Raw genomic sequence first — 13,782 nt, 5'->3', positions numbered from 1 at the left:
GGCTAAATGATGCTCCTCCCCTCACCCCCATGAGCAATGTGAAGATGGACTTTTGCATCCCTACAAATTGTTTTTGAGGTACTTCTGGTGGGGATAAACCTGGCATCGTTAGAGGGTCTTAATTCCCAGGATCTTTTTAGATAAAGTTCCGTTACTCTAAGTTGAATGGCAAAAGTAGTTACTACCTCCTTTGTACTTCTGAGATGAAGACAATGTACCTTTTCATACATTCTGCTCACCTAAGTGGTGAGCAACGGCAACCTTTTAGCAGACCTGGCACATATATAAACTCATAATTTTGAGGAGCCAAAATGTTGACATAGCAGGCTAACCCGCCGTATGCTATTGCCAGCATCCCAATGAGTGCCAGTTTGCACCCTTGGCTCCTAGCTTCATATCAGCTCAGCTTTGGCCATTAGGGAAGTTTGACAGATAAGTGAATGAAGACCTCTATTGCCTCTGTGGGAATCTTTTAATTTTTCATGTGAATTTTTAAGGTTCTCAGAGATTTGCTCTTTGAACTACTGAAGCATCAAATGGCCCCTTCAACTGCTGCAACACTAAAACCACCCAAGTCAGAGCACCCTATTCCACTTTCCATATATGGCTCCCTGCTAGTGTGCCTGTGGAAGAAAGTGGTTTCGGTAGCCCGGCCCATCACACACCCAGGGGACAGATGAAGGTCTGGACTCCTGGCTTTCATCTAGTGGTCACTGTGCTCCTTCCTGGAGGTCCCTTTTCAAATAAAAACAGTTCTCGGGGGTGGGGGAGGGAGGGTCAGGTATAGCTTTACAAGAAGCAATCTGAAATTCTCAGTCACTGAAATTAGTGCTGCGTTTAGTAGTATACTTGAACTTGTTGAGTCTACTTTAATTCAATGGACAATCTTAAGACAGGATGTTTTTCCTTGAAAATCAGCTTGGTACCTGTTCCTTTACACTGACAACTCAAGAGTATCATGCTGTCTGTATACCTACAAGGTCGACTGGAACAAGAGACCACTATGCTAACAAATATAAAAGAAACGTGGGCTATAAGTCTCCTTGTAGAGTGGTCCCACTTTGAAAGGATGGGTAAACTCCATCTCAAGAAAGGAACCAAAGTTAACAGGCTTGTCTTCATTCACAGAAGTATGAGACCTGGGTATTTTCCTACAGTTGTATCTGGGACTCGCAATAACCTGCTAAGGGCCGAGTGCATTATACCATGTCTTTAGCAGCCTGTGTCAAGTTACAGGACAAACCAATCAATTCTAAATGGTCTTTACATTTACTTTATAAGAAACTTGTTCTAAGAGTTTTCTGACTTCAGAACAATGAATAAGAGATTGTGAATGTTTTTTGCCTTCACACTTCTCATGCTGTGATGTAAGCCAGGTTAAGACCCAAAGAGCGATATATGTTACAACAGAACTTCAGTTAAGTTTTTCTTGCTTTAATACTATTCATGGTAAATACATACATACAACTTATTTGTAATTTCATTACAAACTTCATATACAAAGGAAGCAAAAAGGCACACATAAGAAATTTATCTTGACCACAGAACCTGAAAATAAACACGTCCTAAAGACCAAAACATGTTTCAAAGACAACAAATTTTTCAAAAATTGGAATTCTAGAGTAAGTCACATTAAATTCAAACACTATGAATAAGTAGCTAAAGAGCACTCAAAATTGTGTTAAACTTTGGAGAAAAAAAGCATTTTCAGTGAAAATCTATTGAACATTTCCAAACAACATCCTTAAAAAAATCACTATCTCTAAAATAAAATTCAGATCTCAAACAATTAGTCAGAAAATCGGTCTTACCTTTTTATCTCCAGTAGAATGTGGGCTGAACAGCAAGGTGAGTTATTCAATCTGATGTTATGAAAAGTAATTGCTGCTTAAAAGACTTAACTTTTCCCTGGTCAGAAAATAAATTAGTTTCCCTAAAATATTTTAGCGGGACATAAAAGTAAAATGCAGAAAAGCCAATACGGCTTATGTAGTCCCAAAAGGACAGGACTCAGAACAGCAGGAAAAAGGGCAGTCTAGACTATCCTATCTGTTTTTAGCCACCTAATCACATTAACTAAAGTTAAAGTATGCCCAAGTCCTGGCTTCAGTGTAAACCAAGGTTACAGCCAATCAAGAGTAACTATTTCAATATGGGATTAGAATTTAGCTTAAAACTCAATCCTGAAGGAAGACCATTTTGGTCTTATTCTCAAAATATTCAACATAAATGAATTCAATTTTTATTTAAATCTAGTGTTGACTTTTCAAAATCATTAGCAGGAGCCCGAGTACTCTAATTTACATGTGAGGCAATACTAGAAATTAAGCATGCCACAGGAAATTCTGCTTCTCGGCCACTGTGTTCTAATTCTTACCCAAGAACAACTAGTGCACTGCAGTATGCACTTCAATCCTAGTTCTTAACGTTCCTTCACTCCTGACCCTGCATAAGCTCTACTAAGCTAGACTCACCGAGTAACTTCATGGGCATCACTACTGGAGTTCACTTTCACTACCTAAATTGCTGAAGGTAATTTAAACCTAGAGAAAACCTTAAGTTCAGCTTCCCACAAGGATCAGCACCCAAAGAAAATGCTAAAAATCTAGTTAATTTTGTTGAGCATAAAAACTATTTTGAAGACTGTTAATTAGCTGTGAAGATTCAGAAGAGAAAGCCTATCAGGTTTTAACTTGAAAATCAAGCATCTAAGGGCCATAACTACAAACTAGTCATTACAGCTTTGGTAGAGCACCAAAACTCTGGGCACAGAAGACTAAGAGTGGATTCATTTTTACAAAGCATAAACCATCAGCTGCTCACACAGTTAACTTTTCTGTGCCGCGTTCACATTTCAAAAAAGAAATACCTTTGTTTTGCTAGCAATTATTGTCTCACTGGTATTATCAAAGGCTAACATTAATTTACTAGCCATCAATCAATTTTGCACTAAAGTCCATCAAGTTCTTAGTCACTCTTAAGCAAAGAATTGAATTCATTCTTCGGAGACTACCAATTTGCTTGTTACATATAAATAACTGCCTTATCATTCATCTTAAGATTTTTACAATCAACAATAAGAGACAGTTAAAACCATTTATTAGATTGCCTTTCAAGAAATTTTAATTTACTAATACAAACACAAGAATCAAGAGTCTTATCAATTCAAAGTATTGATAGACTAGTCAACCCAGTTAAGTTCTTACATGAAGAGGAAAAAGGACAACCATGCATAGTTTTTTAAAAAATGTTTATTTTTTCAAAGAAAAACGGCAATAGCCAATTGAAACCTACTTATTTTTCAACTCCAATTTTGTTTTATTTAAATTTAGTAGAAGTGACTTACTGATTACTATTTTAAACAAACCCCCCTTTACCCCTTTAACGTTTACCATCTACTCGTGCTGAATCCTTCCAAGGAGATTGCTCCAGCGTATTATCTCCAGGTCCTCGCTTTGCTCCTTTTACCAAAAAATGCAAAACACAATTCCATCGTGCATCTTAAGGGCTCCAATCGTCAAAAATAGGAAAAAAATTTCTTTGGAATAGCCAATTAAGTTGAATAAAAAAATCCACACGAATACGGTTTGGTTGGGGCAGGAATCCACTCCTATGTTCCTGGAAATCTGATCCCGCTCCATGAATCCTTGTAATTCATCCTCCCTATCCTATCCACATTATGATTGGAATCCAATGATCCAGCTCCAAGGATTGGGATCCAGTGAGCCCTCTCCAATCCAAACCTTTATAACCAGCAAAACCAAAAAAGAGGAGGCAAAATGTTAGATACTGTCATCAAAAAGGGTTTCTGGGGAATGATGAGTTATGTCTGTCATCAGTTTAACAGATGTACATCAATAACTATCAAATTCCCCAAAACAAGTTTCTGAATGGCGTTTAGATAAACTTTAGAAACTTAACCATCATAGACTAATTGAAGAAGCATCTTATATTTACATTTCAACTGATAATGCCAACATTTGTTACTTAACAGCGCATTACAGATTTTGTGAATGCAAAGTTATGCAATTGTAAAGTTAACTGGTATTGCTACCCACCTAAGTCTAAACTAAATCTAATGCTCCCATCTGCAATTTAACTTGTAAATTAAAGTGTTTCAAACATGAGTCAATTACGAATATTATTTTAAAGGGGAAGGTGAGACTTATAATACTCCCAACTAAATTATCTACACCAATATGCTGGAATTCAATATTCTGCTTTCATTTTGTCTTTAAAAAAATGATATAGCAACGCTCTATCAGTCACACAGAGGACATGCAGATTTAGCAGTATTGATATTATACTCTATCTCATCGGAATTAAAGACACCCTGTACCCACATGTACACCAACAGTAGGTCACATATAACGGTTGTAACTAAGCACTGTGACACATTAACCAATTCTTTCCACATTAGTCCCCTATTAAAACAAACCAAAAAATAGGGAGTGGGGAGGGGAGCAAAATAAATTGTTACCAAATGGGCAATACAATGAGCCACAATTGCCAAGGCAAAGAGCACTGCAATTGCAGCTAAGGACAACTGCACCAAGAAGCAGTTTGCAAGTATTTTAAAATAAATCTACTCATTTTTCACCCTTGTATTTTAGTATAAGGTCAATACTGCCAATTTCATCTGTGACAATAGCACTTGGAGTCATACCATTGCCTCCATTATTGATCTGATCCTCCTCAATCCTCCATTTGACAATCCTAAAATGATTGAAATGTGCTCCACAATCCTTAATCCAAAGCATCCTTAATCCATCTCTTCAGATATGTCTACAGAAAGACACATGAAAAGCAAGATAAACATAAGAACTTCCCCAGGTAAGATAATCACAAACACCCCCCACATCCCAGGTCACACAAACCATAGCAGAATAGACATGTACACAATATCACAGTCTGAAGAGCATGGAGAATTAGCTAAATTTAAACAATCCTGTCTATGACATCACTTAAAATACAGTTTATCAAAGACATGAGGGGAATGTAGATGTTAGGAGCAAGGGGGGTTATTACACAAGAATGCGATTCAACACCAGCCCACTCTGAACAAAAACAGTTTGAATAAAAAAAAAATTAAAAGATTGTACTGAGTAAAGGAAAACTGTATACAACATGGGTTCTACAAAAAGTGTCACCAAACCAATCATCTTATGTACGAGAGCGAGATCTGCTATGACGGGGAGAATAGCGTGGTGATCCTCTGCTTCTCCTTGGGGAGTAACTGCGACTCCTGCTGTTGCTTCTGCTACGGCTTCTGCTACGACTACGGCTTCGAGAGCGAGATCTTCCATAACTTGGACTTCTGGGCCCATCAACTTTAACCCGGATGTAGGCAGTTTCTCCCTATTGGATAGACAGAACTTTCCATTGAAAGATCTAAGCTTTCACCTGTTGCAGGCATGCTGAATGAACACAACGTAACTAAAACCAGAAATCCGGCAATTTACTTGGACACCCTTGCCTGAATCCTTACCTTCAAGTTCCATTGTTAAGACACTGTATCCAATTCTGGCCAAAGAAAAGAATAAGTGTATGACCTACCTCATGAGATCTAAACTTAGTGTTATCCAGTTTTCGAACTGCATAGGTCATATCTTCTTTCCGTACAAATTCCACGACACCAGTGCCATCTCGGTAAACATCAGCATAACATACATCACCTGCTTCACGCATGTGATCCTTTAAATCCTGCCAGCTTCCACTTGGAGGCAGTCCTGGAAAAGTGATTTTCTTCCCTCAGTACTACTCGTTGTGTAGTTCACATCAAAACTTCGCGTGCACATTAGAAGAACACAAACTAAACATTCACGTAACGATTACATGTTAAGACTCCACACAGAGAGCTGGTAAGGCGCTGGAATCCAGACTCCAAAATCATCTGTAGAGGAGACACTGCTATTCTAATGCCACCATACACGACTAAAGAAACCAACAAACTAAAAGGGCGCTTTTCAAGAGCCCGGGACACGGGCTGGGTCTCCACCCCTTCCTCGACCCACACACGCTCGTCAACTCACCAGAGACAACCACTCGGTTTTCCGACCGCCGGGATGGGGGGCCGTAGCGGCCTCGGGGCGCTCCGCCCCCTCCACCCCCACCGCCGCCTCGGCCCGTGCCGCGGCCGCTCCGTGGAAACTCCACCCGCAGACGGTATCCATCGTAATCGTAGCCGTCGCGCCCGTACACCGCGTCTTCCGCGTCCCTGCAGGACCACAGGAGGCCGGGAGGGTGAGCGCGGCACATGCGCGGCCGGCCGAGCCCTGCCCCCCACCCGCCGGGCCCAGGCCGGGGCCTAGGGCCGCGACCCCCGCCGCCGGCCCCGCGACCCCCGCCGCCGGCCCCGCGACCCCCGCCGCCGGCCCGCCCGCCCCGTCCTCCGCGCAGACCGTGGAACCTGCTCCTCCAAGGCCGCGCGAGCCCCGTGCCGCCTCACCGCGGGTCCTCGAACTCAACGAAGGCGAAGGGCGGTCCCCCGCGGCGATTCTTGAGGTCGATGTCGCGGATAGCGCCGTATTTGTAAAACACGTCCTCGATGTCCTTGGTTCGGATGTCTGGGGGTAAGTTTCCCACGTAGATACGGCAGTCGTTGTTCCCCGCCGGCCCACGGATCACACCACCTCCCGACATGATGGCGGCGGCGACGACGAGCGCGGACTCGAGCAGGAGGCCTTCCCACCAAGCCTAGCGAGAGGCAGAGCGAGCCCGCAGCGGCACCACGTCTCCCGCGGCCCCTCCAAAATGGCGCCTTTATCAGCTCGGCGCACGGATATGGGGGGGAGGGCGCGAGCCGAGCGGGAGGAAGCGGCCCCGCGGCGCCACTGCGCACGCGCGGCAGCGTAACGGAGCCGCGAGAGGCGCGCTCACGCACGCGCGACGTCACCCTCCGCACCAACTGGGAAGAAAAAAGTCCTGGGCGCTTCCTCTCCGCGCGGTGGTGGGGCGTGTGGCCGCTCGCGGCTCCGTGGGCTAAAAGTGCAAGGACGGAACCTCCCTGCGAAGGCGCTCCTCGTGCCTGTGCGGCCTTCCACGACAGCGGCTTCCTCCCAGAACGCGCCTCCTTTAGCAGCGTCTCGGCCCCGTGAAAGCCAGCCCGGGACCCGTCCCGGCATGCTCCGCGGCGCTAACGGCCTTTGGCGGGAAAGGCTGCCGGGGGCGGGGCCTGCGGTTGCCCTGGAAACCCGCGCGTCCTCGGGGAGCCGGGCGCGCCGCCGAGGCTCACGAGCCTACAGGAGCCGCGAAACGGCGCTGCCGTGGAGACCGGCCCGGCTCAGGTTCGTGGATAAACATTCAGCATTAAACACTGCTCCACGTCCGGTTCGGCACTTGTGTTTTCCCTCCCGGTTTCCTAGCAGGCCGTGCTCTCATCACTGGTGGTACTTGATCAGCCGGGTGGGGAATTGATTGTGCGTCATATTCAGGACCTGGAGCTCTCTTGGCAGTGGCCAACTTGCTGGAACAGAATTGAAGCTGAGGTTCAGTGAGTGCAGAATCAGTTGGGCCGCATGGCTCTCCAAAAATCACGCAAGGAAAGGGATGTGCCCGCGTGCAGTCTTGACGTTAAAAGTTTTTAGAAAGTTTGGGTCTGGTGTGATGGACTAGTGACTGAAGTCCTCACCTTGCACAAACCAGGATCCCATATGCCCGCCGGTTCTAATCCCAGCGGCTCCACTCCCCATCCAGCTCCCTGCTTATGGCCTGGGAAAGCGAGGACGACCGAAAGCCTTGGGACTCTGCACCCACGTGGGAGACCTGAAAGAAGCTCCTGGCTGCTGGCTTCAGATCAGCTCGGCTCCAGCAGTTGCTGCCGCTTGGGGAGTGAATCAGTGGATGAAAGATCTTCTTCTCTGTCTCTCCTCCTCTCTGTATATCTGACTTTCCAACAAAAATAAATCTTTCTTAAAAAGTTTTAGAAAGTTTCCCCTAAAAGGTTTTCTACTTGGCATTGTGCCATTCCCTGTCATGCAGGCATCTCAAAGAGGCTTAATGTGTCTAGGAAAGCAGTGGAGGATGGTCCCAGTCCCTGGGCCTCTGCACTCAGACAGGAGGCCTGGAGGAAGCTCCTAGCCCAGTGACCTAGCTGATGGAAGATCTCTCCCTCACTCTGCCTCTCCCTTTTTGTATAAGCAACTCTAACTTTTGAATAAATAAGATCTTAAGAAGAATGTGCAAGGGTTGGCTACCCAATTCACTGCTGTGCTAGGAGAACCCTGAGCCCTGGAGACTACAACCTTGCATACTGGCCCTGGAGGAAATAAAAAGTTTCTGCTCTTTTCCAAAGACATCTGATCTACGGCCATACCACCCTGAGCGCGCCCGATCTCGTCTGATCTCAAAGACATCTGAAACCTGAATTTTAAAGTTTTTTTTTTAAAGATTTATTTCATTTTATTGGAAAGGCAGAAACACAGAGAGGAAGATCTTCTGTCTGCTGATTTACTCCCCAAATGGCCGCAACGGCTGGAGCTGTGCCAATCCAAAGCCAAGAGCCAGGAGCCTTCTCGGGTTCTCCCACATGAGTGCAGGGTCCCAAAGCTTTGGACTATCCTTGAAAAAATAATGGTATTTTCATTTTACTTAAAAAGCAGAAAGATCTTCCATCTATTGGTTCATTCCTCAAATGGCCGCAAAATACAGAAGAGGGACAGGCCAAATCCAGGAGTCTGGAACTCAACCCAAGGACCAAAGTGTTTGGGCTGTCCCACATCGTCCCTCAGCGGCCACGTTAGCAGGTGGCTGGGTGGAAAGCAGAGCAGCCAGGCTTCCAGCCAGGTACTGTAACAGGGAGTGCACGTGTCCCAAGTGGCCACTTAATCTTTGTGCCTAACATACCCACCCCCGAATCCTGGAATTGTTAGTGAAATCTTGGGATTTTTAAATGTCAGTAATTCAAATAAAGTGAAACTATAGTCATAAATAAGATAGAGATTTACACCCTGAGTTTGAATATGATTGTGTTCATGTTACATATTTAGTTACAATAATCCATTTCCTTAAATACATGAGACAGCTATGGAGATACCATAAACATCATTAAAATTAGATGATGAGGAGCCAGTGCTGTGGTATAGTAGATTATTTTCCATCAGCAAAACCAGCGTCCCATATGAGTACAAGTTCTTATGTGGACTGTTCTAATTCAGTTCCCTGCTTAAAGCCTTTGGGCCATCCTTGAAAAAACAATGGTATTTCTTTTTAAAAAGAAAAACTGGATGAAGAAACCAAGGAAAAGGAAAAAATAAAGTGGGAAGGACTAAGATAAAGTTATGTACAAGATTAAAGCCCCACTTGGGATGAATCTTTGCTGCTGGGATAAAAGCCACTTCCAGTTTGGGCTCCTTAGATTACATCTTCATCTTTAGAGTTGATCCGGGTGGAGGTGGCGGGTGAGGCGGGAGCAGGGAGTTGTTCCAAACTCATGCACAGGCAGTTTACCAACAGCCACCACACATCGCCTCTCGGCCTTTTGGTTAAGATCAAGTGTAGTATCTGTCCTTATCAGTTTAATATCTGACACGTCCTCTATCCAACAGCCTCCACAAATGGCTAATTTCTTTTTTAAGATTTATTTTATTTAAAAGGTAGATTTTTACAGAGAGACAAGGAGACACAGAAGGTTTTCTGTTCACTGATTTGCTGCCCAAATGGCCACAGTGACTGGAACTGAGCCAGTCTGAAGCCAGGAACTTCTGGGCCTCCCACAGTGGGGGCAGGCGCCCAAAGGCCTCTGCTATCTTCCCAGGCCAAAAGCAGGAAGCTGGATGGGAAGTGGAGTATCCGGGACACAAACCTGTGCCCATATGGGATTCCAGGCAGAGCATTAGCCTGTTTGCCCTGCCCCAACAGCCAATTTCTTAAATATGGACTTTACCACTATCAATCTTAGAAGCCATTTTATTTTCCATAAATTGCCATTTACAAAAAGTTACTCTCCACTTTAAAGCTGATCACTTGGATAGGGGAGAAATTCAAAGGGTTAATTGCTGTGAGGGTTGAAATCACAAGACCCTATTTCTCATGACTTTCTTAGCACTTAACACTGACCTGTGATAACAGTTACACAACCGTGAATATACCAAAAATCATGGAATTGTATACCTAAAGCAGGTAATTATGTGGTATGTAAGTTATAATGCAACAAGTAACTGGCATGGGAAGAAGATCTACTTGTATACAATTAACAAAGATCTCCATTCCTCCAAAGGCGGTTATGGGGGATATCGGGGGCAAGGGAGGACGGTGTCAGAGCGATCTGCACTGACGTTTTGGCTCCCTAATCTGGGAACAGTTTTCAGCATTTGTACCAATGTGTGGCTTTTTAAATGAGGTGGACATTTAAAAGGTTAGGAATACTAGGAGCCAGTATGATAGCTCTGTGGGCCAATTTTGCACCTGCAAGCTCCGGCATCCCACAGGGGAGCCAGTGCATGTCCTGGCTGCTCCACTTCCCTGGTTATGGTCTGGGAAAGCAGCCAAGGATGGCCCAAGTCCTCGGGACCCTGTACCCACAGGGTCCACACGGGAGACCCAGAGAGGTAACTAGCCTCAGATCAGCTCAGCGCTGGCTATTGTAGCTATTCAGGAAGTGAACCAATGGATGGAAGATGTTTCTGTCTCTCCTCTCTGTAAATCTGCCTTTCCAATAAAAGTAAATAACTTTTTATTTAAAAAGGAATACTGAGTTCTACTACACACAGGAGTTGGCCTCTGGAAAGAGCCGATTTTGAGGATTCTGTGTTCCCTTGCTCTGCTTGCTGTTGTGTGAGATTTTATTTATTTGTTTATTTGGAGATGCAGAGAGAGAGGAGACATACAGAGAGATCTTCCATCCACTGATTCACTCCCCAAATGCCCATAACAATCAGGGGCCAAACCAGGCTGCAGGATCCTGTAATTGCATATGGATCTCCCACACAGGTGGCGGGGCCTCAGGCACTCGGGCTGTCTTCTGCTTCCCAGCACACTGGGAGGGAACTGGATCGATTCAGAACAGCCAGAGCACAAACCGGCACCCTTACAGAACACTGTCATTTCGAGTGGCAGTTTAACCCACTGCACCATAATGCCGATCCCAACATTATGGTCTGAAAATATTCACGACAAATATTCTTTGAAAAGGAAAGAAATAGTATGTATCTTTTCATTTCATATAGAGGATACTTTTAAAATTTTTGGTAGTGCCAGCTTTGTGACAAATGGTTAGGCTGCTGCCTGCAGTGTTGGAATCCCATGTGGGCTGATTCCAGTCCCAGCTAACTCCTTGTCTGACCCAGCTCCCTGCACCGGGGGAGGCAGCGGAGGGTGGCTCAGTGCTTGAGCTCCTGCACACACTTAGAGCTAGAATGAAGCTCCCGGCTCCTGGCTTCAGCCTGTCCCAGACCTGGCAATTGCAGCCTTCAGGAAGTGACCCAGCAGATGGAAGATCTGTCTTTCTTTTCTCTTTAAATTAATAAAAATAAAAGTCTTTTAAAAAGGTTTATGAAAATGAAAAGAAGTTTATGGAGGGCCAGCATTATGTTGTAGTTAGTTAAGTTAGTTAGATACCCAGTCCAGTACTGGAGTACTGATTTAAGTCCCTGCTTCTCTGCTTCCAGTCCAGCTTCCTGTTGTCGTATGGCAGACCAGGATGGAGCCCCTGGCTCCTGGTCCTGACTTGGCTATTGCAGCCTGTTGGAGGTCATGGAGGGTTTCTTTTTTTCTTTGTCTCTTATGTTCTACTTTTGAATTAAGGTGAACATTGTGGCACTCAGGTTAACCCACACAGTAAAGGCATAGTTTACATCCCTTATCTGAGTGCTGATTTAAGTCTGCTGCTCTGCTTCTGATCCAGCTTCCTGCCAATGCATCCCAACAGGCAGTGACTGATGGTTCACATCCTTGCCCCAAACACCCATGTGGGAGACCCGGCTGGAGCTCCGGGATCTTGACTTGAATCTGGCCCAGCCCTGGCCATTGCTATTGTGGGAGAGTGATCCAGTGGGAGTGTGATCCAGCAGATGAAGACTGATTTCCGTCTCTTCCTGTCAGTTGATTTGCCTTTCAAGTATTTGAAAAACTAATAAAAATGAATGTTTTTAAAAATTTATTTTTTAATTTTTAAAAATGATTTATTTTTATTGGAAAGTCAGATTTACAGAGAAAAAGAAACAGAGAAAGATCTTCCATCCCCTGGTTGACTCCCTAAATGGCAGCAATGGCCAGAGCTGAGACCATCAGAAGCCAAGACCCTCCCACACGGGTGCAGGGTCCCACACCTTTGGGCCGTCCTCAACTGCTTTCCCAGGCCACAAGCAGGGAGCTGGATGGGAAGTTGGGCAACCGGGATATGAAGCGGCGCCCATATGGAATCCCAGCACATGCAAAATATAAACATTTAGCCATTGTGCCTTTGCAGTGATCCCTTAAAAAGTTTATTTTGATACATAAATATTTCTAAATCTATGCTTCATTTTCTGATAATACACATTTCCCGTGAACTTTGTGAAGATCCCTTGTATGTGACCCCTCCCATACTAAATCATATTGAGGACTGCTTTCTGCTGCAGCTCCCTTTTGTTTCCAGCGAATCTCTGTTAAAATGAATATCATTGACTGTTTGCTGACTGCTGTTTGAGCAGAGTGTCAGATGAGCAAGATGTTGTTTCTATGGAAACTTCTAAAGGCGCTAGACACAATGAGTACAAGGCTTGTTTTTCATTTCACGGTGCATTGAAAGATCACTTTTTCACCCCAAGTAATCATCAAGTAATACAGTTTTGGTAATCTTATTTTATGACTGGCATCTTTCATCCTTAGATTCCTCCTTTATTTTTGTCTAATCCTTGCCTTAATTGTTATCTCACCACTGGTAACAATAGCTACAGCTTTGCTAGAAAGTAATTCCCGAAATGGCATATTACACAAAGATACGTTTTTTAACCATGGTTCCTCTCATTTCTTACTACTATAGCTCCTTCTCCTATTTCTTAGTTTTCTCTAAAATAATTCCAATGCAATAAGCCTGACTCTAAACTAAATTGAAAATATAATCTTTTAAAATTAAATGTTTATTTGCCAAAAATACTACCTTTAAAAATACATATATATTTAAATTTTAAAATATAAATTTTAAATTAAAATTATATATATAAAACCATAACCTTTAAGATTTTTTTAATGAGAAAGTCGGATTCACAGAAAGAAGTTGACTGGGAGAAAGATCTTTTATTTGCTGGTTCCCTCCCCAAGTGGCCACAATGGCTGGAACTCAGCCAATCCGAAGCCAGGAGCCGGAAGCTCTTCCAGGTCTCCTACGCGCATGCAGGGTCCCAAGGATTTGGACTGTCCTCGACTGCTTTCCCAGGCCACAAGCAGGGAGCTGGATGGGAAGCATGGCCACCAGGATTAGAACCGGCGCCCATATGGGATCCCAGGTGTGCAAGGCGAGGACTTTAAACACTCTGCTATTGCACCGGGACCCAAAAACATAAATCTTAAAAAATACACTACATTGGATGAGCTGCATCCTCTCAGAATCATTCTCTTTGTTTAAAGTGTTTTTTGAAATGTATTTCAAGGGTGGGGCATGGGGAAGGGGACCAGCTTTATCTACTAGTTCATTCCCTAGATGCTGTTAACAGCCAGGCTGAACCAGGCCAAAGCCAGGAGACTGGAACTCACTCCAGGTTTTCCATGTGGTGCCAGGAACTCAAGTTCAGTTGAACTTTGCCAGACATGGTGCAGTACCACTTTTGCTTTTCCAGTTCCAGTAGCTCCAGTAAGTGGTGAAAT

The 13,782-nt window shown here is 44.3% G+C and overlaps 1 protein-coding gene and 1 non-coding gene across 3 annotated transcripts; one reads left to right on the top strand and one right to left on the bottom strand.

Moving 5' to 3' along the window:
- Positions 1–1,418: 1,418 nt before the first annotated feature.
- On the bottom strand, positions 1,419–6,806 carry SRSF1 (serine and arginine rich splicing factor 1). Of its 2 annotated transcripts, none has more exons than XR_005885947.1 (5): positions 6,449–6,799; positions 6,033–6,217; positions 5,557–5,729; positions 4,667–5,358; positions 1,419–3,743 (listed from the first exon to the last, which is right to left on the bottom strand). XR_005885947.1 is itself a non-coding variant. In XM_041001434.1 (5 exons), the coding sequence occupies exons 1-5, from the start codon at positions 6,640–6,642 to the stop codon at positions 4,763–4,765; spliced, it is 762 nt and encodes a 253-aa protein (XP_040857368.1). In that variant the 5' UTR covers positions 6,643–6,806; the 3' UTR covers positions 1,419–4,762. The 2 variants fall into 2 exon arrangements, 1 of the variants encoding a protein (XP_040857368.1); XM_041001434.1 differs by having other exon boundaries at positions 1,419–4,785; positions 5,172–5,358; positions 6,449–6,806.
- Positions 6,807–9,462: 2,656 nt separating this feature from the next.
- Positions 9,463–9,646, top strand: LOC121170608. The gene has a single exon (XR_005886032.1). It is a non-coding gene; the product is annotated as a U2 spliceosomal RNA (small nuclear RNA).
- The last annotated feature ends 4,136 nt before the right edge of the window (positions 9,647–13,782 follow it).

This window comes from Ochotona curzoniae, unplaced genomic scaffold (genome assembly GCF_017591425.1).
Source record: "Ochotona curzoniae isolate NIBS_2020 unplaced genomic scaffold, NIBS_Ocur_1.0 scaffold_2453, whole genome shotgun sequence".
Classification (NCBI taxonomy): Eukaryota; Metazoa; Chordata; class Mammalia; order Lagomorpha; family Ochotonidae; genus Ochotona; species Ochotona curzoniae.
The sequence above is the reverse complement of the archived record's forward strand: the minus strand, read 5'-3'. Positions and strand labels throughout refer to the sequence as shown.